Raw genomic sequence first — 23,251 nt, 5'->3', positions numbered from 1 at the left:
CTTTTTGAAGGGCTGGTAAAAGGGGTTACGTTTTGCTCCGATAGAAACAGGAAATTTTGGAAATGCTCAGCATGTCTGGTGGGACCTGTGCAGAGAGGAACAGAGGTCTGTGATCCTTGGTCAGAACTAGTGTAGATTGTTGACCGAAGATGTTGACTCTGTTTCTCTCTCCACAGCGGGCAGGCCTGCTAAGTATTTCCAATATTTTCTGTTTATATTTCAGATTTCCAGCATCTGTAGCACTTTTCTCTCCCATTAAATGCTCCACGATTGAGAAAATACTTATTACGCAACACTAAGTGTATTTCTTCTGTTACAAAAACCCACTTGTGTGGATAGAAATATCACATTATTGCAGAGTGGTTGGTGCTAACTTACTGAACGGTTTTGCCACTTTAAACTTGGGAAATGAAACCCGGTGTCGCACGCCGATAGAATATGTCGCTGTTAATTCAAGATATTCTCATTTGATCGCAGGATTGTTTTTTGCAGTGCTTGTAGGTTTCAATCTGGATATTACATAGAGCTGGATTCAAAGCTGGTTGAGTAATATGAATAATCAAGTTGTGTGAATTTGTCTAACAAAGTCATGTTTGTAAAAGATATCCTATTGAAACCTGAGTTTTTGATGACTTTATAAATAGGGGCAGAGTACGACAGTCAAGGGGTGGGATTCTCCGTTAGCCGACGGCAAAATCGGGAAATGCGATTGGGCGGAGAATAGCTTCTGACGCCAAAATCGCCGATTTGATGCCAAATGGCGATTCTCTGTCACCTCAAAAACAGTGTTAATACATTTTACTCCGCACGTACAGTAGATACAGGATGTACTGGAAAGGCTGCTATGCTGTGAATGGTTAAATGTCCTGGTCCAGATGGCTTGCAAGCCAGGCTTCCAAGGCATTGGGAGTGGAGATAGCAGACGGGCATGCCATAATAGAACATAGAACATAGAAAAATACAGCACAGAACAGGCCCTTTGGCCCACAATGTTGTGCCGAACCTTTGACCTAGATTAATAATAGATTATCATTGAATTTACAGTGCAGAAGGAGGCCACCCGGCCCATCGAGTCTGCACCAGCTCTTGGAAAGAGCACCCTACCCAAGGTCAACACCTCCACCCTATCCCCACAACCCAGCAACCCCACCCAACACTAAGGGCAATTTTGGACATTAAGGGCAATTTATCACGGCCAATCCACCTAACCTGCACATCTTTGGACTGTGGGAGGAAACCGGAGCACCCGGAGGAAACCCACGCAGACACGGGGAGGATGTGCAGACTCCGCATAGACAGTGACCCAAGCCGGAATCGAACCTGGGACCCTGGAGCTGTGAAGCAATCTTCCAATCTTTCTAAGACTGGGGAGGTGCCAGAGAATTGGAGAGTGGCAATTGTGACACCTTTATTCAACAAAGCGTGCAAATTATTTCCCAGTAAGTACAGGCTGGTTAGTTTGGTGATTAAGGTCTGAGAAAAATAATCAGGGGGAAAAAAATCAAAGGGCACATGGAGAGTTTTCTGTTAATTAAGGATAGCTGGTATGTAAAGACAGATTTCTGAATCCCCGTTCCTGCAACCTGTTTAGCATCACCACATACGTGGTCTCTGCAACCTAGACTCTACCCCTTCAACGGCAATCAAAGTTTCAAACTGTCATTCTTCTTTACTCATGGTTATAGTCGATTTTTCGGAAAACCTTCAGCGTCGGCAGCTTGCTTCGCCTAACATGTATGTGTGAGTCTGATCCTGAGACTCTTGTCTGCTCTCAATGCTGTCTCCACCGATTTTGTCAACAATATTTTTGTGTCAGCACGTCCATTTTCTTGCCTCAATTCTTGTCGCCAGTTTTCTCTTTTGCTATATCTTTTGTTTGTTGCAAAGACGTAACGAGGTGCCGACATTCTAAATTTTTGCAAACATTTTTTGAAAGGTTTTATTCGGGATGTTGCTGATACAATCTCAGATGGATAACTGAAAATGTTGCAAACACTCACTGCTGACATCGCTACAGATCACATGAGGCGGGATTCTCCATTTTAGTGGCAGAGTGTTGACGCCGTTGTAAACGCCGGAGTGTTTTATGATGGCGTCATCTGGCCGCTAGGAGCAGCGATCCCCCAACCCACAGGGGACCAGCACGGCACTGGAGCGCTTCACGCAGCACCAGCTGCCGATAAGGGGGCCAGCACGGACTGCGCGGGTTCATGCATGCGCGCCACGGCTGGCATGGGTCCGCGATGCACGCCACGGCTGCCCCGAATGTCATTTCCGCGCCAGCTGGCGGAAACGGCGTTTGTTGCCCCGCCAGCTGGCGCGGAAATGACATTCGGGGCGGCACATGCGCGGGAGCGTCAGTGGCCGCTGACAGTTTCCCACGCATGCGCAGTGGGGAGAGTCTCTTCCGCCTCCGCCATGGTGGAGACCGTTGCGGAGGCGGAAGGGAAAGAGTGGCCCCACGGCATTGGCCCTCCCGCGGATTGGTGGGCCCCGATCGCGGGCCAGGCCACCGTGGGGGCATCCCCCAGGGCTAGATCGCCCCGCGCCCCCCCCAGGACCCCGGAGCCCGCCCACGCCGCCTTGTCCCGCCGGTAAATAGCTACTTTAATTTACGCCGGCGGGACAGGCAATTTCTCGGCGGGACTTCGGCCCATTCGGGCCGGAGAATCGAGCGGGGAGGCCCGCCAACCGGCGCGGCCCAATTCCCGCCCCCGCCCAATCTCCGGTACCAGAGACTTCAGCAACTGGCGGGGGCGGGATTCACGGCGGCCAACGGCCATTCTCCGACCCGCTGGGGGGGGTCGGAGAATGACGCCCCTGGTTTCTAACGCTGCCTCAGCTGCGTCACTCCCTTGGTGCTATTTTTAAATGTAAATGTGCTAATTTGGCCGGAGACAAGCTTGACACCCAATTAGTGGCACCGAGCACCTCTAGGAGGTGGAAGCTGCCTACCTGGTGTCAGCGGCAAATGGAGATGAAGCCACAATGCGCCCTGCTGCTCCATTACTGAATAGCACAGGCAGCTCCTTGCATGGTCGATGGGGCTGGAAGCGGCCATGCAGTTAAACTGAAGGCACAGCACTCACATAGACTGGCACAATTTTGTCAATAAAGAAAAGGTTTCAACACCATGACAAATAAACTTTACTTGGCTCTGCGGCAAAACCCGACAACTGTGAGCTAATGTGCACCAGATTCTTCGGGTTTAACAAAGTAAACATAGAACATAGAAAATACAGCACAGAACAGGCCCTTCGGCCCACGATGTTGTGCCGAACCTTTGTCCTAGATTAATCATAGATTATCATTGAATTTACAGTGCAGAATGAGGCCATTCGGCCCTTTGAGTCTGCACCGGCTCTTGGAAAGAGCACCCTACCCAAACTCAACACCTCCACCCAACACCAAGGGCAATATGGACATTAAGGGCAATTTATCATTGGCCAATTCACCTAACCCGCACATCTTTGGTCTGTGGGAGGAAACCGGAGCACCCGGAGGAAACCCACGCAGACACGGGGAGGACGTGCAGACTCCGCACAGACAGTGACCCAAGCCGGAATCGAACCTGGGACCCTGGAGCTGTGAAGCAATTGTGCTATCCACAATGCTACCGTGCTGCCCTTGAGAACAAATAAATCTACACTATATCATTTTACCGTAATCCATGTACCTATCCAATAGCTGCTTGAAGGTCCCTAATGTTTCCAACTCAACTACTTCCACAGGCAGTGCATTCCATGCCCCCACTACTCTCTGGGTAAAGAACCTACCTCTGATATCCCTCCTATATCTTCCACCTTTCACCTTAAATTTATGTCCCCTTGTAATGGTTTGTTCCACCCGGGGAAAACGTCTCTGACTGTCTACTCTATCTATTCCCCTGATCATCTTATAAACCTCTATCAAGTCGCCCCTCATCCTTCTCCGTTCTAATGAGAAAAGGCCTAGCACCCTCAACCTCTCCACGTAAGACCTACTCTCCATTCCAGGCAACATCCTGGTAAATCTTCTTTGCACCTTTTCCAAAGCTTCCACATCCTTCCGAAAATGAAGCGACCAAAACTGTACACAATACTCCAAATGTGGCCTTACCAAAGTTTTGTACAGCTGCATCATCACCTCACGGCTCTTAAATTCAATCCCTCTGTTAATGAACGCGAGCACACCATAGGCCTTCTTCACAGCTCTATCCACTTGAGTGGCAACTTTCAAAGATGTATGAACATAGACCCCAAGATCTCTCTGCTCCTCCACATTGCCAAGAACTCTACCGTTAACCCTGTATTCCGTATTCATATTTGTCCTTCCAAAATGGACAACCTCACACTTTTCAGGGTTAAACTCCATCTGCCACTTCTCAGCCCAGCTCTGCATCCTATCTATGTCTCTTTGCAGCCGACAACAGCCCTCCTTACTATCCACAACTCCACCAATCTTCGTATCGTCTGCAAATTTACTGACCCACCCTTCAACTCCCTCATCCAAGTCATTAATGAAAATCACAAACAGCAGAGGACCCAGAACTGATCCCTGCGGTACGCCACTGGTAACTGGGATCCAGGCTGAATATTTGCCATCCACCACCACTCTCTGACTTCTATCGGTTAGCCAGTTCGTTATCCAACTGGCCAAATTTCCCACTATCCCATGCCTCCTTACTTTCTGCATAAGCCTACCATGGGGAACTTTATCAAATGCCTTACTAAAATCCATGTACACTACATCCACTGCTTTACCTTCATCCACATGCTTGGTCACCTCCTCAAAGAATTCAATAAGATTTGTAAGGCAAGACCTACCCCTCACAAATCCGTGCTGACTATCCCTAATCAAGCAGTGTCTTTCCAGATGCTCAGAAATCCTATCCTTCAGTACCCTTTCCATTACTTTGCCTACCACCGAAGTAAGACTAACTGGCCTGTAATTCCCAGGGTTATCCCTAGTCCCTTTTTTGAACAGGGGCACGACATTCGCCACTCTCCAATCCCCTGGTACCACCCCTGTTGACAGTGAAGACGAAAAGATCATTGCCAACGGCTCTGCAATTTCATCTCTTGCTTCCCATAGAATCCTTGGATACATCCCGTCAGGCCCGGGGGACTTGTCTATCCTCAAGTTTTTCAAAATGCCCAACACATCTTCCTTCCTAACAAGTATTTCCTCGAGCTTACCAATCTGTTTCACACTGTCCTCTCCAACAATATCGCCCCTCTCATTTGTAAATACAGAAGAAAAGTACTCGTTCAAGACCTCTCCTATCTCTTCAGACTCAATACACAATCTCCCGCTACTGTCCTTGATCGGACCTACCCTCGCTCTAGTCATTCTCATATTCCTCACATATGTGTAAAAGGCCTTGGGGTTTTCCTTGATCCTACCCGCCAAAGATTGTTCATGCCCTCTCTTAGCTCTCCTAATCCCTTTCTTCAGTTCCCTCCTGGCTATCTTGTATCCCTCCAATGCCCTGTCTGAACCTTGTTTCCTCAGCCTTACATAAGTCACCTTTTTCCTCTTAACAAGACATTCAACCTCTCTTGTCAACCATGGTTCCCTCACTCGACCATCTCTTCCCTGCCTAAAGTTTAAAAATTCCATTCTGCTCCTTAAGGAGTAAAATGTGCCATTAACTGGTGACCAGCATCCCCCGTCCAGCCCTTACAAACTGCCCTGCAAGTGTTGGATCCCGAGATGATCTCCAGGGCCGCAACTTTGAAATTGCGCCCGCACGGGTCCCAAACCCACAAATTATTCAAAGCCTAGCCCTGTGATCAATGGGGTCTGACCAGGAAAGCATTGGAGTAGAGGGTGAGGGTTTCAATTGTAGATGGGCTGGGGCAGAGACGCATGGTGTTACGGAGGTGATACTAGACATTCTTAGTGATGGAGAGGATATGGGGTCAGAAGCTTAGCTCCTATCAAATAGGCCCATTCAGTTTCAGCCTTCTTAGTGGCCAGAGAAAAGGGATGTAGTTAATGGAAGGGTCCAAGACAATAGTTTCAGTCTGCCCAATGTTTGAAAATTAGAACTGACTTTAGAACTGGGGCTGGTTTAGCACACTGGGCTAAATCGCTGGCTTTTAAAGCAGACCAAGACAGGCCAGCAGCACGGTTCAATTCCCGTAGCAGCCTCCCCAAACAGGCGCGGAATGTGGCGACTAGGGGCTTTTCACAGTAACTTCATTGAAGCCTACTTGTGACAATAAGCGATTTTCATTTCATTTCAGAACGTGTTTATTAATGTGTTCAGTTTTGTAAACCACTAATGGATTTCAATAACCTGCCACACTAAACACTCGGGAAATGAACATGGGGATGAACGCTGGATAGCTAGCATATTAACTCTTGTTAAACCGTTCTAAAACATTCCAGAAAAAGAATTGCTGAATGCAGTCTAGTAACTAATTGCTTTTATTACAGAGGCTATTCTACCTCTTCCAGTCTATGCGACAATTAAAATCTCCCAAGATAATGATATTGTTTTTCCTATCTGTTTTCCTTATCTCCGTATTTATATTTCCTTGCGCTGTTACGGGCCAGGGTTTAGAGAACCCCAAAGTGTATCATGGAGTTCACCTGACCCACAACTTTTATTAGATTGTGGTATGGGGATCACAAGGCACACTCTACAGGTGTGGTCCAGTAGAAATGGAAAAATATTTTTGAAAGCAAAACAATGGGCGCTATTCTCTCCCACACCCCGCTTCCCACCCCCCGGAAACCAGCGGCGCGCAATTCGCACCAGGCCGCTCGGAGAACCGGCGACCGGCGATTCTCCGGCCGGATGGGCCGAGCGGCCGCTACGACACAAAAGGTTCCCGCCGGCGCCGTCCACCCCTGGTCACTGCCGGCGGGAACTCTGCGGGAACGCTGGGGGAGGCGGCCTGTGGGGAGGACCTTCACCGGGGTGGCCTCCGATGGGGTCTGGCCCACGATCGGGGCCCACCAATCGGCGAGCCGGCCTCTCCCCCCCGGGCCTACTTCCTTCCGCACACGGCCCCAGAACACCGGCTCCATGTTGGTGAGGGGCCGGCGCACATAAGATGTTCCCCACGCATGCGCAGGATGGCGCGGCTCAACTGCGCATGCGCAGGATTGGACTGCCCCAACTGCGCATGCGCGGGTTGGTGCAGCGCCGATTTGGCACTGCGTGAGGACGCTGGAGCGGTGTGAACCACTTCAGCGCCGTGCTGGCCCCCTGTGATGGCCAGAATAGGTTGTATCTGGGCCCTGTTTGCGCCGTCGTGAAACACGATGGCGTTCACGACGGCGCGAATACTTGGCCTCAATATCGGAGAATCTCCCCCCAACGTTTATTCAATGAACTCAAGTTAACCTTTTTGAAACATACAGTGTACATCTTAGCAACCATCAATTCAAATACAACCCCCAAAGAATACAACACTAAGTAATCCTTAATAAATTCCCAAACAACATTCAGAAGACAAAAGACCCTTTGAACACAAAGATCAGGTTTAAATTCACTATTGAGAGCAGTTACCACGTTGAAATCAGCAAATGGACATTCATAAGCTTGCAGAGATTCATACACGGACTGCTGTGATTGCAGCTTCTCCAAAACTAAAATGAAACCAAACACATCCTGCAGCAAAAAACCTAAAGTGAAAGTAAAAAGTTGACAGACAACCCAGCTCTCTGACATCACTGCAGTAATAAACACCCATTTCTTAAAGGTACTCTCACTACAGATATTTCTATACACACCCATTTCTTACAGGTACTCTCACATGACAGTGCTGCATTGCTATTTTCAGGAAGTCCGTAGACTACAGCTACCAGAATCTTGCCAGTTTGCTGGACACATTTGAGACACAGACACTGAAAAGAGATTATAGAATTGACATACTGTAAGGTTAGATCAGATGAGCTGAGAGGCCCTCATCATATAATCTTGTACGGCATAATCCTCATTATATAGAGAATTCTACCAAGCCACATAATATCCCTGTTGACTCTCATCAGAGAGAGTTCCTGACTTAGATACTGAGTGACTAAGTACTGTCAACCAACTGCCCAATTTCACACGAATGCAGCATCAGATGTTTACTAAAAATAACCCTTCACCAATCAGTGCCTTACGCCGCCTTGTAAATGATTGATGCTGGTTTATATTTATAATATTGACGGAATTTCTTTTGTGACTTTGATTCATTGCACAATATGTGGTTGTGTAGTCATAACTACAGATATTGCCACATTTTCAACTTGTTGTCCATATATTCTGTAGAGATCCCTGTGCTTGTATAAATGTTCCAGGCAAACTCACACTTTGTTATTCATGAGTCAATTGTATTGTGCTACCTGGAACAATAAATGGACAAGTGATTTTGAGTGTTTGCAAGTTTATATCTTCCAGCATAGTAGTCAGCTTATAACCGAGCCATTGATTTTATATTGCCTATTTTACAAAACTTGTGAACTAATAATCAAAATGTAATTTAATAATAATGCAATTTTTGCTATTTCTGGTTTTTATTGCTTAGCTAAATTCCAAATGCATAATTAATTCTCAGCAAATAAAAATTACATTATACTCAGCCACAAGTGGAGGGAAATTGAATAAATGTGCACAGAATTCTACAAATTTTATAGATTTCATTTTATTTTAATGACCGATAGCATACAATGGAATTCACCTCTAAACATGTATTCTAAATCAATTGTCAATATTTTATGTATAATGATAAGATGGGGCTGGTTTAGCACAGTGGGCTAAACAGCTGGCTTGTCATTCAGAACAAGGCAGCAGCGCGGGTGCAATTCCCGTACCGGCCTCCCCGAACAGGCGCCGGAATGTGGTGACTAGGGGCTTTTCAGAGTAACTTTGTTGAAACCTACTTGTGACAATAAGCAATTACTATTATTATTATTATTATTATTATTATTATTATTAATTGCTAATCAGGCTCAGGAAAGATTTTAATTATTTTTTTAAAAAGTAATGTAGACAAGACATATAAATAATGCATAAATGTATATAAGATAGATAAGTCCATGGGGCTAAGTGCTAACCCCCAGCTTTGAGTGAGTGGTAACATTTATGGCAGTGATGATTTGTGATTAAATGCAGTTACAAAGCAAGTTATAACAGTAACATCTCTTTTGCTTCACAGATCATCAGTTTATTAAATGTGTTTACACCTCAGAAATCGCTCGATGAGTTCCAGGATGTGTAAGTAAGACAAAATGTTCTCCTCCCAGATATCTTATGCATTTATTTTACTGGGAACTCTTTTCTTCAAGTCAGATAGTACTGGTTGAACCTTCGCATTGGGATCAGGACCCTGATGTCAGGATCAAATACAGCTCCTGAATGCACAAAGTGTTGAAAGCAGCCATCATACATGATTTTCAAAGGAATGGCCAATTAGCGACCAGAAAGCACCCTCACTGTACAAGTATGCTAGAGGACCAATTGGAGGCGTTCCAGCATTGAAGGAGTTGTCGCCTGCAGATATAGCCAAGGGAGAGAGAGAATACCTCCATCCTTTTAAATAATAGCCATAACTGCCAGACCACCGTTATGGAGAGAAAAAACACTTCAGAGGGAGGCTTGTGCAGCCACAAACGTTCGGCAGCTTCAGGAAGTTGGTCCTCAAATTGATTCTGGAGTACTCGTCCCCAGTCTGTTGCCAGGAGGCTGCTCCTGGGCATTTGCTAGAAAAATTCCAGTTGGGCCTTATTCGATTTTTAAATTACATTAATGAGCTACTTACCAATTGCAGGCAGGTAACCGCCTCTCCATCTGATCTGCCACCTTAAAAATGCTCAGGAAGTGGGAAGATGCTGGGAAATTCCATGTCAACCCACATTCATTCCTTCCTCGGCCAAGTTTCTGAAACCCAGGCCAATGTCTACTAAAGGTCCTCTACATCTCACTAGGACTGTCTTCCATTTGCCACAGTGGTATTGAAATATGGAAATGCAACCCAGTGGACTTTGAGTAACTGCAGCCAGTTAGCTTGCCCACTGTTGAAGTACAATTAGTCTCTCTCTGTCTTTCTTAAACCCGCCCCCCCCTCCCACTACTCCATCCAGAACTGCTCATCTTCCCCGTGTGATAAGAAGCTGTTTTCAAATTTTGAAGGTCTCCTGTTGTGAATGGACACATACAGTCACACAGAGTACTGACTGCAAATGACATAATTCACTGCTTTATTATAGATGCTTTAAAACTACTAAATGTATCTTTTATTTGTTTGTTTCCATATTCCCTTGTTCTATATTCAGAATTTAATTAAAATGAATATTTGGATCTTCCTTTAACTGTACATCAATAAGACCAGACAGACCTATAGAAAATTGGATGACAAGTTGATAATATCACTGACTTCCCTTTTTTGTGGTGGTTCCCCCAGGTCTCAGTAACGCCACTGTTGTTGTCTGAAGGGGCGGAGGAGAATTGAACCCTTGCCAGAAGTGTAGATTACAACATTAAATCAGCTCAAAGTCAGGCTTACCGGGGAAGATCCTACCTCACCCACATTTTTGATTTGAGGACTGAGGAAATGACACCCGAGTTCACGTCGGAGTGAACTCCACCCTGTTAGACTCTGGCCTGGTCACGTGGCCCACGAAAGATCACTTCGTAAAGGGACCACGCTACCAGATTCTTCCCCCCCCCCTTAAGTTCCTTTACAGATCACTGAAAACAAAAAGAGAAAAACTCTTATTTCCAATTAGATACAATCAAAGAGAGTTCTAGTAAGGGAGCTTAAAGCACAGTTCATAAGGTAAGTCTATCAGGTGAATTCCTAACTCTTGTCAAACATCTCAACTTGGCAACTGGCTTTTCCAGACTGGAGGCTTCAGAGTCAACAGCAAGAGCAGACAAATCGGTAGAATCTGAAGTGGGTGCAGTGCTGACTACCTCTTCAACTCCTTCTGTGGCTCCTGATGATTCCCCTTGAGATGATCTCAGTTCTAACACAACCAGTGCGGAAGTGGTAAAGTGGTAACTGAGATAGGGTCCACCCGCCCATTTGCGAGGAAGACGGTTTATTTCCTTCTCAAATAATCTACATGTTTTCTCGCTTCATGGTCCTGTAGATCTATGAAATAGGATAACGGCCCAGTTATGGCAACAACTCTCCCAGGTAACCATTCTGGCCCTCCACCAACGGTCCACACATATATTACATCTTCTGTTTAAAATGACCTGTCCTTCTTGGCTGTATTGTGATGGCCTTTCTGTGAAGCTTGCTTCGCCTCCACCCTCCCTAACAAATTTGGAAAAATGATACCAAGCCGGGTCCTGAGGCACCTGTCCAGCACGGTAGCACAGTGGGTAGCACTGTTGCTTCACAGCACCCGAGTCCCAGGTTCCTTTCCTGGCTTGGGTCACTGTTTGTGTGGAGTCTGCACGTTCTCCCTGTGTCTGCGTGGGTTTCCTCCGGGTGCTCCGGTTTCCTCCCACAAGTCCCGAAAGACATGCTGTTAGGTAATTTGGACATTCTGAATTCTCCCTCTGTGTACCCGAACAGGTGCCGGATTGTGGCGACTAGGGGCTTTTCACAATAACTTCATTGTGGTGTTAATGTAAGCCTACTTGTGACAATAAAGATTATTATTATAACAACTCAGCCGAGCTGACCCCAATGGTGGTATGCAGGTTGTATTGCACGAGAGCAAGTAGTCCGCTCAACAAAGCAGTAGTGGCCAATTAGCTTGTCTTTTCATTGATGCTATGAAAGTTTGGACCGTTCTTTCAGGAATCCCCTTTGATGTGGGCTGATAGGGGGCAGTCCTTAAATGCTGGATTCCATTCGACTTAACAAAGAATTGAAGCTCTTCGGTTGTTGTCTGAGATGACCACCTCAGGCAGGCTGTGAATGACAAAGATTTGGCGCAGCTTGTCTATGCTGGCAGCCACAGTGATCAAACGCATAAGCTGAACATCAGCAACTTCGAGTGGGTATTTACCACAATCAGAAACATCAGAGCCAAAAAGGGACCCGCAAATTCGATGTGGAGCCTCATCCATGGATGCCCCGGCCACTCCCAAGGATGCAAAACCTGCTGCAGGTGGAAGGTTGTGTTGAGTCAAACCCTGTTCACATCGGTGGCCATCTCTGGCCACCAAACGTAACTCCTGGCCAACACCTTAACCTTGGACTGATCAGGATGACCGCTGTACAATTCTTGGAGAAAAGGCTGCTGCCTGATGCTGGAACTGAATCGGTGGTGTTCTACAACCCAAAAGTGCCGCCAGTCCTGGAGTAATTCAGGATCCGTTAATGGGCTAGCACCGGCGCCATGTGGAACTAATGTAATTCCAATGCATGACGGCATCCGATCCGCCGGGATCAGGATTGGCACTCAAGAGGCTGACAAGCTGCAGCCACATGTAAGCACTCAACTCCCCACACACACTCATTCCAGCCAAGAAGGTGGCACCCCGAAGAGGGGGACCCTGTTTCACCGAAGCAGAGCTTGAGGTCCTGCTGGATACCGTCGAGGAGAGGCAGGACACTCTGTGCCCAGGGTCCGCAGGAGGCTGCCACTACCGCTGTACACTGGGCCTGAGCACAGGTGGCAGAGGCATAAGCAGCGTAGGGTCCAGCGACAGTGTCGTAAAAAACTGCATGACCTCCTCAGCGTGGCCAGGGTGAGTAACCAGCACTGTGCCCCTGTCACCAACCCCCGTCCCACACTCCTGTATCGTCCACTCCCGCCAAGAGTGTGACTAAACCCCACCCATCAGCAGTCTGTTCGCACCTCACGTGGCACCACATGGAAACACCCATACAGCCCGCCATGGCCAGCTGCCCTGCACACACAGGCCACTAGCTGCTCACCTGCTGTGCTGCCCACGTCCAACTCCCTCACACTGTGCATTTTCTGTCCCATCCCCCCCCCCCCCCGTCTCAAGGAGAAGGCAGCCCACAACCACAGAGTGCAGACTGGAGGGGGCCTGTTCCCCCCCCTCCCCGCTGCCCATCCCTGGTGCAATAGATAGGCAGCGGGCAGCACAGTAGCACAGTGGATAGCACTGTTGCTTCACAGCGCCAGGGTCCCAGGTTTGATTCCCGGCTTGAGTCACTGTCTGTGTGGAGGCTGCACGTTCTCCTTCTGTCTGCGTAGGTTTCCTCCGGGTGCTCCGGTTTCCTCCCACAAGTCCCGAAAGACGTACTGTTAGGTAAATTGGACATTCTGAATTCCCCCTCCGTGTACCCGAACAGGCGCCGGAATGTGGCTACTCGAGGCTTTTCACAGTAACTTCATTGCAGTGTTAATGTAAGCCTACTTGTGCCAATAAAGATTATTATAGAGTGGCACCACACCACCTGGGACACACGAGAATCTGGCGGGCCCATTCAGATCTGGTCACTTCAGAGGACGGTCGCCAACGGGGACCCAGGTCACAGGGTGGGAATTGCAGCAGGCCGCCTCCAAATGTGCACCTGTGGGTAGGAGTTAGACGTTGCCAACTGATGAAGAGCACCAGAGTTCATTGCAGAGTGGGTCATCATCACCTTCCATCCCATGGACCAGACTCGCTGATACTGCCAACCCAGGGCCCGTTCCCCATAGTGAGGCAGGTGGAAATCACAGAGGAAGGTGTAGGTGCCGGGCGGGGGAGGGGGGGGGGGGTGGGAGGGTTTGGTGAGAGACAGGGAAGGGTGGGGTGGAGAAGAAAGGGTTGGGGTGCAAGGAGTGTAGACATGGGACGGGGTGACCAGGGTGGGGACAGGATGTGTGTGCTGCCATCGGCCAGCCCTCTAGTCAGTGAACCTGGAGGCGATTAGAGCGTCCCTTGCGCAACGGCCCTGGCGCACATGTTGTGCGACCTCCTGTGCCGGCCTGGGCAACATGCCCTGCTATACCCAATATCCTCAGTACCTCTTGAGTATAGGTGACTAAGGTGGCCGGTGTAGATTCACAGGTTGCAGCCCTCCCTGCATATACCTAAACTACTGTGGCAAGCGCCCCTGTTTCAACCTCCATTTCCAGTGGATGGCCATTGACGACAAGGACAACCTATAATTGGGTGTTTTACTTAATCTCACCATATTAAGCTTGTATTCTCTTCAGGGTCTGCCTCAAGCTTGTTCACTGGAGTTGACGATTTTTTGAGGGGAACTTGGAGTAGACTGTCTGACTCTGCATTTGGCTTGTATATGGCCTTTCATATTACATTTGAAAGAGATGAATTCCTTAAATTTGCATCTGTCTTGGGAATGCTCTCTCCCACAACAATAACAAGCCTCTAACCCTTGTGACTGCTATTCACTTTTCTTCTTCTCTCACTCTGCAGCTCCCTTGCTTCGGGAACCTTGAATAGCCGCCACGTCCCACCATAACTGCTTCACCTTGCTCTGCACACTTTGTAATTCAAAAGTGCCTTGTTCAACATGTTCAGTTGCTTGAGCCAACTCAACTGCTTTGTCCAAGGATATCTTGTTTCTGCGAACAATTTCTTCTGAATATTTAAGTTGTTGATCTCACAAAACACCCGGTCACGCAGCATGTCACAGAGAAGTACCAAATTCACAATATTCCAACATTTGTTAAAATCTGGCTACAAAAACAGATGCTGTTTCTCCAGCACCTCTAACGACTGTATGAAATTTGTAGCATTGCATAATGATGGAGGGTCAGGGATTGTAATGGTTCCTCACTAGTTGCACAAATTGATCCAAAGATTTGAAGCTCGGAGCCTCCGGAGATGTTGGGCTTCTCAAGTGGTTATAGTTTGTGGGCCGCAAACTGTAAGTAATATTACTTTCTGATTGTCTTCTGCCTTTATTTCATTGGCAGCGCTAAAGTATCAAAGCCTGTTGACCTGCTGGCCCCAACTTTCAACATCCAGATCAAATAGATCAATTTTCCAAAATAGTAAGAAGTCTTACAACACCAGGTTAAAGTCCAACAGGTTTGTTTTGAACACTAGCTTTCGGAGCTAGGTGAGGAAGGAGCAGTGCTCCGAAAGCTAGTGTTTGAAACAAACCTGTTGGACTTTAACCTGGTGTTGTAAGACTTCTTACTGTGCTCACCCAGTCCAACGCCAGCATCTCCACATCATTGCAAAATAGTGGCATGGCGATTTGACTGCTGACGATCTTTTACCTTTTCAGCACTCTGAGAGCCCCCCCCCCCCCCCCCCCCCACCACCACCACCCCAATCTCCCCCTTCCAATTGTTGACAGGTTTCCTTTGACTGGCTTATTTATCCTCATTGCCAATGTTGTAATGCAAGGCATGCGACAAGGCAGTGTAACTAACTAAGAAGAACTTTATAGGGGCAACACAGTGGTGCAGTGATAGCACTGCTGCCTCACGGCGCTGAGGATCCAGGTTTGATCCCAGTCCCAGGTCACTGTCCGTGTGCAGTTTGCACATTCTCCCGTGTCTGCGTGGGTCTCACCCCCACAACCCAAAGATGTGCAGGGTAGGTGGATTGGCCATGCTAAATTGTCCCTTAAATGGAAAAAAATAGAATTGGGCACCTTAATTTTTAAAAAAACTTTATATACAGAACAGTACAACTACCACACAGGTCTAGTCCCCTCAACTCCCAAGCTAACTCCTACCAAACCCCAGCGGCCAGATACGCACCTAAACACCTGATAGGCTAATATTTGTGCCCTCCATCCCCATAGGCTCCGGGCTGGTCACATGGCCCACGAAGGATCGGCCCTTAAAGGGGTCATGCTACCACAGCTAGGATAACAACAGGTACCCATTTCTCATTTGTGGTGTAGCTTCATGCTGGTACTCACTCACCTTGAGTAATTATTCTCTTTTTAGAGTTTTGTTCCCTTCCAGCAATATATGCTTGTTGTTGTTGTTGGGCAATCTCTGAAGTATCAGGTGATACCAAAGGTCAAGCTTTGTTCTTAGCATTTTTTGAAAAGTAGCATTATTGGTGAACTCTGCCGTTGCATGTGTTGTGTTTTGGTATGACATCAAGAAGTTATTTACTCGTCTTGACAATGCACCTTGGTTCTTTGGTGACTTGATTGAGTGTTTAAGTGACTGTATGAATCACTCGGCCAATCCATTTGTGGAAGGATGGTATGGAGCCGACTTGATGTGCGTATACCATTTCCTTTCAAATAGTTTTTGAAGTCCTTGGAAATGAACTGTATTCCATTGTGACTTATGACTTGCTTTGGCCAGCAGATCACGCAAATATTTGTATCCAACTACTGAACAGTTTGTTCTGCCGTTGTGGATTTCATAATCACTACTTCCGTACATTTAGAATGTGCATTAACGATTACTGGGAACATGTGACCCTCCACTGGACCAGCGTTGTCTATGTGTATTCTCTGCCATGGCTGTGTTGGCAATTCCCATGGATGTGGTGGTTGTAATGGTGAAGTGTTCCTTAGTTTTACACAGGACTGATATTGCCCCATTTTCTCTTCGATTTGATCATCTAAATTCTGGCCACCAAAGTTTACTGAATCTCTGACCTCCAGAAAGTCCAGCAAATAAGTCTTAGAACATAGAACATTACAGCGCAGTACAGGCCCTTCGGCCCTCGATGTTGCGCCGACCTGTTAAACCACTCTAAAGCCCATTAACACTATTCCCTTATCGTCCATATGTCTATCCAATGACCATTTGAATGCCCTTAGTGTTGGCGAGTCCACTACTGTTTCAGGCAGGGCATTCCATGCCCTTACTACTCTCTGAGTAAAGAACCTACCTCTGACATCTGTCCTATATCTATCTCCCCTCAATTTAAAGCTATGTCCCCTCGTGTTAGACATCACCATCCGAGGAAAAAGGCTCTCACTGTCCACCCTATCTAATCCTCTGATCATCTTGTATGCCTCAATTAAGTCACCACTTAACCTTTTTCTCTCTAACGAAAACAGCCTCAAGTCCCTCAGCCTTTTCTCATAAGATCTTCCCTCCATACCAGGCAACATTCTGGAAAATCTCCTCTGCACCCTTTCCAATGCTTCCACATCCTTCCTATAATGCGGCGACCAGAATTGCACGCAGGGACAGTGAGTAGTGACCTAATACCAGGTTTATTGTTGTCTTAAAATCTCCACATATCCTCACTGAGCCATCTCATTTGAGTACAGGGACTATTGGAGTAGCGGAGTCAATGGTAGTAACTGGTTCAATGACTCTTGCTTGGAATAATGTTTCTAGTTCTTTGACTTTTGGCCGGATGGCGTATGGTACGGTTCTGGCTTTGGGATATTTCGGCGTACTGTTTAGCTTAATTTTGAGTTGCATTGAGCCCAGTGAGTTTTCAAACATCTTTTTATACTTTTCCAGAAGTTGATGTTGGTCATTCTAACTGCAAAATGCTGTGTTTAACTTCTTGGTAGCAGCGGCATCAATTAGCATTTTATACACAGACAGCCAAACTTTCCTTTAATGATTTGGTAAACTCATTAATTTTTCTCCCAGTAGAGAGCTGCACTTGAAGAGAACTGAAATCAGATCAACGTTGGCAACTTGGTAGCATAGTAAAGAGGAATGTGCAATTGCTGCAGAATATGGGAATTTTGAAGAGTATACATTAACTAGGACAAGCAAACCCATGGGAAATGTCCCCCAACTGAAATTACCTGAGATCAATGGTTGAGGAACCACATTTAAGATGAGGCAGAGAGATTAGGTGGGGAAATGTGGATAGTGTGGAGGCGTGGGCTGAAGTAGGGTGCCCTTTCCAAGGGCCGGTGCAGCCTCGATGGGCCGAATGGCCTCCTTCTGCACTGTAAATTCTATGATTCTATGATTAGAGCTACAAAACACTAAATATAACAAAAAGAAGTGAACATCACTTTGCAGAACACAACTTGCTGTGAGGTAATTTAAACTTGATCAGTGATTGTTAGTGAATCACTTGAACACGCAAAGCAGTGCCACAAAGGGGTTATAGTCACAAATACAGTTTTGGTATAGCAGAGGCGGCGGTAGTCTATTAGTGTCTATTCAATTTTCTGTACGTAAACATTTTAATACTGTTTCCACTAGCAACTGCACCTGAATGATGGTTGATTATGTTGTAATGATGTATTTGCAATCATCCCTCTTGCAACTAGATACAATTGCTAGTCTAGAAATAAGGTACTGTCTGCACTGATACGTTAGTCTTCATAAACATCCAATGTGCGTGCATTGTCTGATGACCATATCATTGCTCAATTGAACACTAATAGACAGACTAATGACAGAGATACTGCATTTCCACTGCAGCTACCAATCTCGGACCAACAGTTGCAGTATGCCTTCCAGCCAGGCGCTATCCCATTTAGACTGCATGGCTGAAACTCCAGTCCTCCAAGAGAGAGAGTTCTGAACACCCATGAATAGAAGCTCCTGGACTCTGCCAGCAATTATATTAACTGAATTATATTAACTGGACTCAGTCAGAACTTGCTTCTGGACATTTACGTTGCTCTCTGCTTTAATTTTGAATGTAAAACTAACCACCGTTTTCTTAAGTTACACAAATGTATAACTATTTCCTGCAGTAAAGTGGAATTATGTGATTGAAGGTGACATTCTTTCTTAGTTAAAGGAACAGAAGGGGAATATTGAGATAACTGCTCTTGCCCCAACTAAATTGAATTCCCTCGATAGGTGATCATGTTGTATCGCTGATTTTAGTTATGGACGTTTTGTGGCCCGTACCATTTTGTTCTCCGAGCTACAGGATAAGTGCAGAACTGTAAACAGTTTCTGGAGGGCAAAAATAGGGATGCACCTCTGAAGGTGTTCTTCGTTATCCTGCTCACAGTTGAAATAAATGTTGAGCCCCCTTTTAATCGATAACTGACAAGGTGATGGAACAATGTTGTCTGTGAAATTATCAATTCAGGAGCCTCCTTTCTCCCCTCTTGTGATAGGTATTTGGTTATGGAACTGATGGATGCCAACCTATGTCAGGTAATCCAAATGGAACTGGATCATGAACGAATGTCCTACCTACTGTACCAGATGCTGTGCGGCATCAAACATCTCCATTCGGCCGGCATTATTCACAGGGTAGGTGAATTACAGAAAATTTTGAGTATTGAGTTTGATTGCTGGGCAGAGCTTCACATCAGAGGAAATCTGCTTTGCTATGTTTTATCAGCTGCAATTTGTACAATTTCTGAAGTGATTATGACGGCTACATTGGCTTACACAGGGTGCTCTTTCCAAGAGCCAGTGCAGACTCGATGGGCCGAATAGCCTCCTTCTGCACTGTGAACTCTACAATCTATGATCCACATTTTCATAGATTTTCCACAATTTTGTTGCTATAACATTTCAGACTTCATGCACAAAGGACAATTGTTCTGACGAAGACTCTTTAAAACTGCTGTGTCCCATGATTTTATATCTGTAATTTCAGCACAATTACCCAATGCAAATTCAATCTGCTACAGATTCTGACTTTAAAAAAAAATGTTATTGAAGGTTTTCATAAAATATCAATAACAAAATGAAAAAGGAACCCAACAGGGTTAAGTACAAAACACAGTCCAGAAAAGCAACCCTCCATACCCCCCTCCCCCCTGTACATTAATAACAAATTAGCATTAACACCCTGACTTAATACAACAAGTATATACACCCCCTCAGACCCTCCAGTGTAAATAACAAAAACAAAAAATAAAGTAAACCACCCCCCCCCCCCCCCCCCCCCCCCACCCCGAGTTGCTGCTGCCATTGACCAATGTCTATCGTTCAGCCAGGAAGTCTAAGAACAGTTGCCACCGCCTAAAGAACCCATGTACCGACCCTCTCAAGGAGAATTTCACCCTCTCCAATTTAATGAACCCTGCCATATCGCTGATCCAGGATTCCACGCTTGGGGGCCTCGTATCTTTCCACTGAAGAAGAATCCTTCACCGGGCTACCGGGGATGCAAAGGCCAGAATTCCGGCCTCTTTCGCCTCCCGCACTCCCGGCTCCTCTGCCACCCCAAATATTGCGAACCCCCAGCCCTGTTATGACCCTGGATCCTACCACCCTCGACACCGTCCTTGCTACAGATTCTGACTTTATCCCACCTGAATACATTGATGTTTTATATCTAAATCCAGTAGATTTGAGTGTGTCCCATTCCTACAGGTGAGCCTGCTCCTACCCAATCGACCACAATCAGGCATAATGTATGTAATCACAATATGTGTCAGGGTTGACGGCGGGAGGGGGGAGCTGCAAATAGCTACCTGTCACGGTAAAGTTGGAAGTAAAGTCCTAAAGATGTGAGAGATAGGCAATTAATTGGTGAGGGCATAGAAGAGCCAATAGCAAATATGAAGATTTATTATGGAGCCAAGAAAATATTCAAAACCTTTACTTAGCATTTTTAGAACAACCTCTAACGATCCCTTCAAGACTGCTGGTTAGGTTGCTCTTGGTCAAATATCAATGGCTGGAGCGTATACTGTTTTTGTCATTGCACATTATTTGCAAACCTTAATGAAACACCCTACTCAAACAGCTATGTAATCGGGTCACTATTTCCTGGAGCAGATGGAAATAGCCGCACACAAATTGACAACAGGAATAGGGCAATAAATAATGCACTTGAGATATTTTCATTTCTAATTCATAAACATAAATTTCAGGTTGTAAATGAACCACTTAATGTGTAACGGTCTCCACAATAAATTCTGAACGGATGCTGATGTCTGTCGATACCACCTCGGATGTTGGGATGAGCCTGTTGAAATAGCCATAGACACAATTCTTTCCTTTTCAAGCAACGGTCTTTATTACAACAGACTGTAGGGTCCACCTAGCATGCTTAAAATGTACACAAAGTCTAGATGACAGCAGAAAGATGCCGCATACTATTTTTTATACTCTTATTGTCGATCAAAAAACTCATCAAACTCACGAAAGTATTAATTGGGTTACAGCCTATACCTCCAAACAAGGGGGCCCTGAACTTGACCCCTCATGGGGGATGATTTTTGCCAACCTCTTACCATTGGCTGGGAAGGGAGGAGGCTGCCAAAATGGCACAGGAAAGGGGACTTTGTACAGCCATACCATTTTGCCAGTGGCAGAGAGACCATCCACTGTGCCCAATTGAGTCACTTAAGTGGCCAATGAAGGGTCCCTTCTCATCTCTGCAGCCATTTTGCTCATTGTCTGATGGGGAAACCATTCAGTGAAATTCTTTTTTGGGAACCCCATGGCCCAAGGAGGAACCTCTGGTGGCACTGACCATCCTGCCTGTTCACCAAGCCACTACAGCTTCCTTGCCAGGGCCAGCCTACCGAAGCCTACCCCAGAGCCCATTTACCTGTCTTTGAGTACATACGGCTGTCGATGCATCTTCGCCCCGTAGCAGCAATGGTCACTGCTTCAGTGGTGCTGCTGAGCAACAAGCCCTCAGATTGGATTGACGTCTATTGGTGATGAGCTGTATAGCGACAGCAGTCCTGGTGACGGCCAGGTCCCACCAGGAATATGTCTCCATGGGTCCCATCTCTGGCCAAAGCGGACTCTCCTCTCATTTTTTGACCCCGCCTACCGGACTTCAGCCTCCATCATAAAATTTAGCCTATACATTCAACACTTGCTCCTGCCTATATGTGTCCTTTATCAAACCATACCTTTCTGTCTTGATTTTATTAACCCTTTCCTATTCTAAATATTGAATGCCGCTTAACTATCTTCGTAGCTCCAACAGAGCCTCATTCCGAAAGCCTAAATTTAAGAGAAATTAGAATACTGTTTGGGTTAATTCCAATGGAATAAACAATTATTCGTTAAAAAAATACAAAGAAACAGCCTTTATTTCCATTTTCAGACAGGAGCACAGCGATGGTGCAAGGAAAATATGAGTGCACAACTTAACCCCACCCCCACTGGGCCATCATTTCTATCTAGTCTTGATAATCACCAGTCAGCCATCCAACTGTTTCAAACAGGTGCCTGACTGAGGTCCTGTGAAATACAAAGGACCCCAGTGCAATTTTCAGGTTCAATATGGGTGGAGCATACATGGTATAGAATGGCCTAACCAATGATTCTTAAGCAGCTCAAAAATGCTAAGTGTGAGTTTCTAACGCTCCTTCTTGACCGACAAATTTCTTCCCACTTTCTGCTCATCCCCCCATGACTCACACACCAGGACTGCCTTGTGTTCCTCTTTTTAAGACCCCAGTCTGGCTTGACATCATGGAGGAGCAGTCAAGTTTCCTGCACACGCCTCTCCCCCAGCCCCATCGATTGGTAAGCTGCCTCTTAGAACTAATACAAAATCCTGGGAATGTCAGGTCAAATCTCACCAGGGTAGATGGAGAATTTGAATTTAGTTTTAGTGCTCTGGGAAGAAAATGCTGGCAGCAATAAAAGTGGTCACAACGCTGACAAATTATTTTGTACTTTGATTTATTCTTTTCCATTCCCAGGATCTAAAACCCAGCAACATTGTGGTAAAATCAGACTGCACACTGAAAATACTTGACTTTGGACTGGCAAGGACTGCTGGAACAAGCTTCATGATGACTCCCTATGTAGTAACCCGTTATTATAGAGCACCAGAAGTAATTCTGGGGATGGGGTACAAAGAAAATGGTGAGATCTTTACTGCGCGATTATATTTTGTATTGTCTAATTGTGTGCTGCACAGAACATATGTCATGCGTATTTTGAATCATCCTGTTAAATTTTTTTTAATGGTTTTAGCCTTCCGCTTACCAAATAACATGACATGAGTTAATTGTTTTATCCAAAAGACAGTCCAGTAATTCAAGTTAATATTTTACAACACCATCCAGTCATCTGGCTGTGAGCTGACAAAAGTGTTCCTGTGGCAATTAATCAATCGCCATTTAGCAGTTTCCTGATGTCCTTGTTGAAATTGGGAACTTAATTTGGTGGATTTTAACTCACTAGCAGCAGTTATCTGACTCTGTAGGAGGATTTTGAGGGAAAGGCCCCTTTACCTGGTTAGCTGTGAGCACCAAATAGTTGCCTGCTGCAACTTTCTGCCTCTAGATCAACATGATACAGTTTAACTATTAAAGCGGTAACACTCCTAATCCTATGAAACTGATTTGCATCAAGCATTGATCAGTGTTACATTGTAAGTAAGATGTGCAGCATCCTATTTTATATGAAAAAAATAAGAACTGAAATTCCTGCAGTGTCGTCTGCACTGGCATACTCTACCTTTAATTCAGAGGCTAATTGTTTTCTGTATTCTCTGCATATTTTGTATTACTTAAAGTGAACTCAATGTAGAAAATTCAGAATGCCGAGAGAGAAGTGACACCCTGATCCATTTTGTTATCATTCT

At 45.9% G+C, this 23,251-nt stretch overlaps 1 protein-coding gene across 12 annotated transcripts in view; it reads left to right on the top strand.

The window, feature by feature from the left end:
- Window positions 1-23,251, top strand: part of mapk10 (mitogen-activated protein kinase 10) — a 375,236-nt gene that overhangs the window by 185,753 nt on the left and 166,232 nt on the right. For all 12 annotated transcript variants that reach the window (XM_072496256.1, XM_072496255.1, XM_072496260.1 and 9 more), the window contains 3 exons: window positions 9,138-9,196; window positions 18,849-18,987; window positions 22,362-22,527. In XM_072496256.1, the coding sequence (XP_072352357.1) occupies window positions 9,138-9,196; window positions 18,849-18,987; window positions 22,362-22,527 (364 nt within the window). The remainder of the gene's footprint in view (window positions 1-9,137; window positions 9,197-18,848; window positions 18,988-22,361; window positions 22,528-23,251) is intronic.

The sequence above is a fragment of the Scyliorhinus torazame genome, chromosome 3 (assembly GCF_047496885.1).
Source record: "Scyliorhinus torazame isolate Kashiwa2021f chromosome 3, sScyTor2.1, whole genome shotgun sequence".
Classification (NCBI taxonomy): domain Eukaryota; kingdom Metazoa; phylum Chordata; class Chondrichthyes; order Carcharhiniformes; family Scyliorhinidae; genus Scyliorhinus; species Scyliorhinus torazame.
The sequence above is the reverse complement of the archived record's forward strand: the minus strand, read 5'-3'. Positions and strand labels throughout refer to the sequence as shown.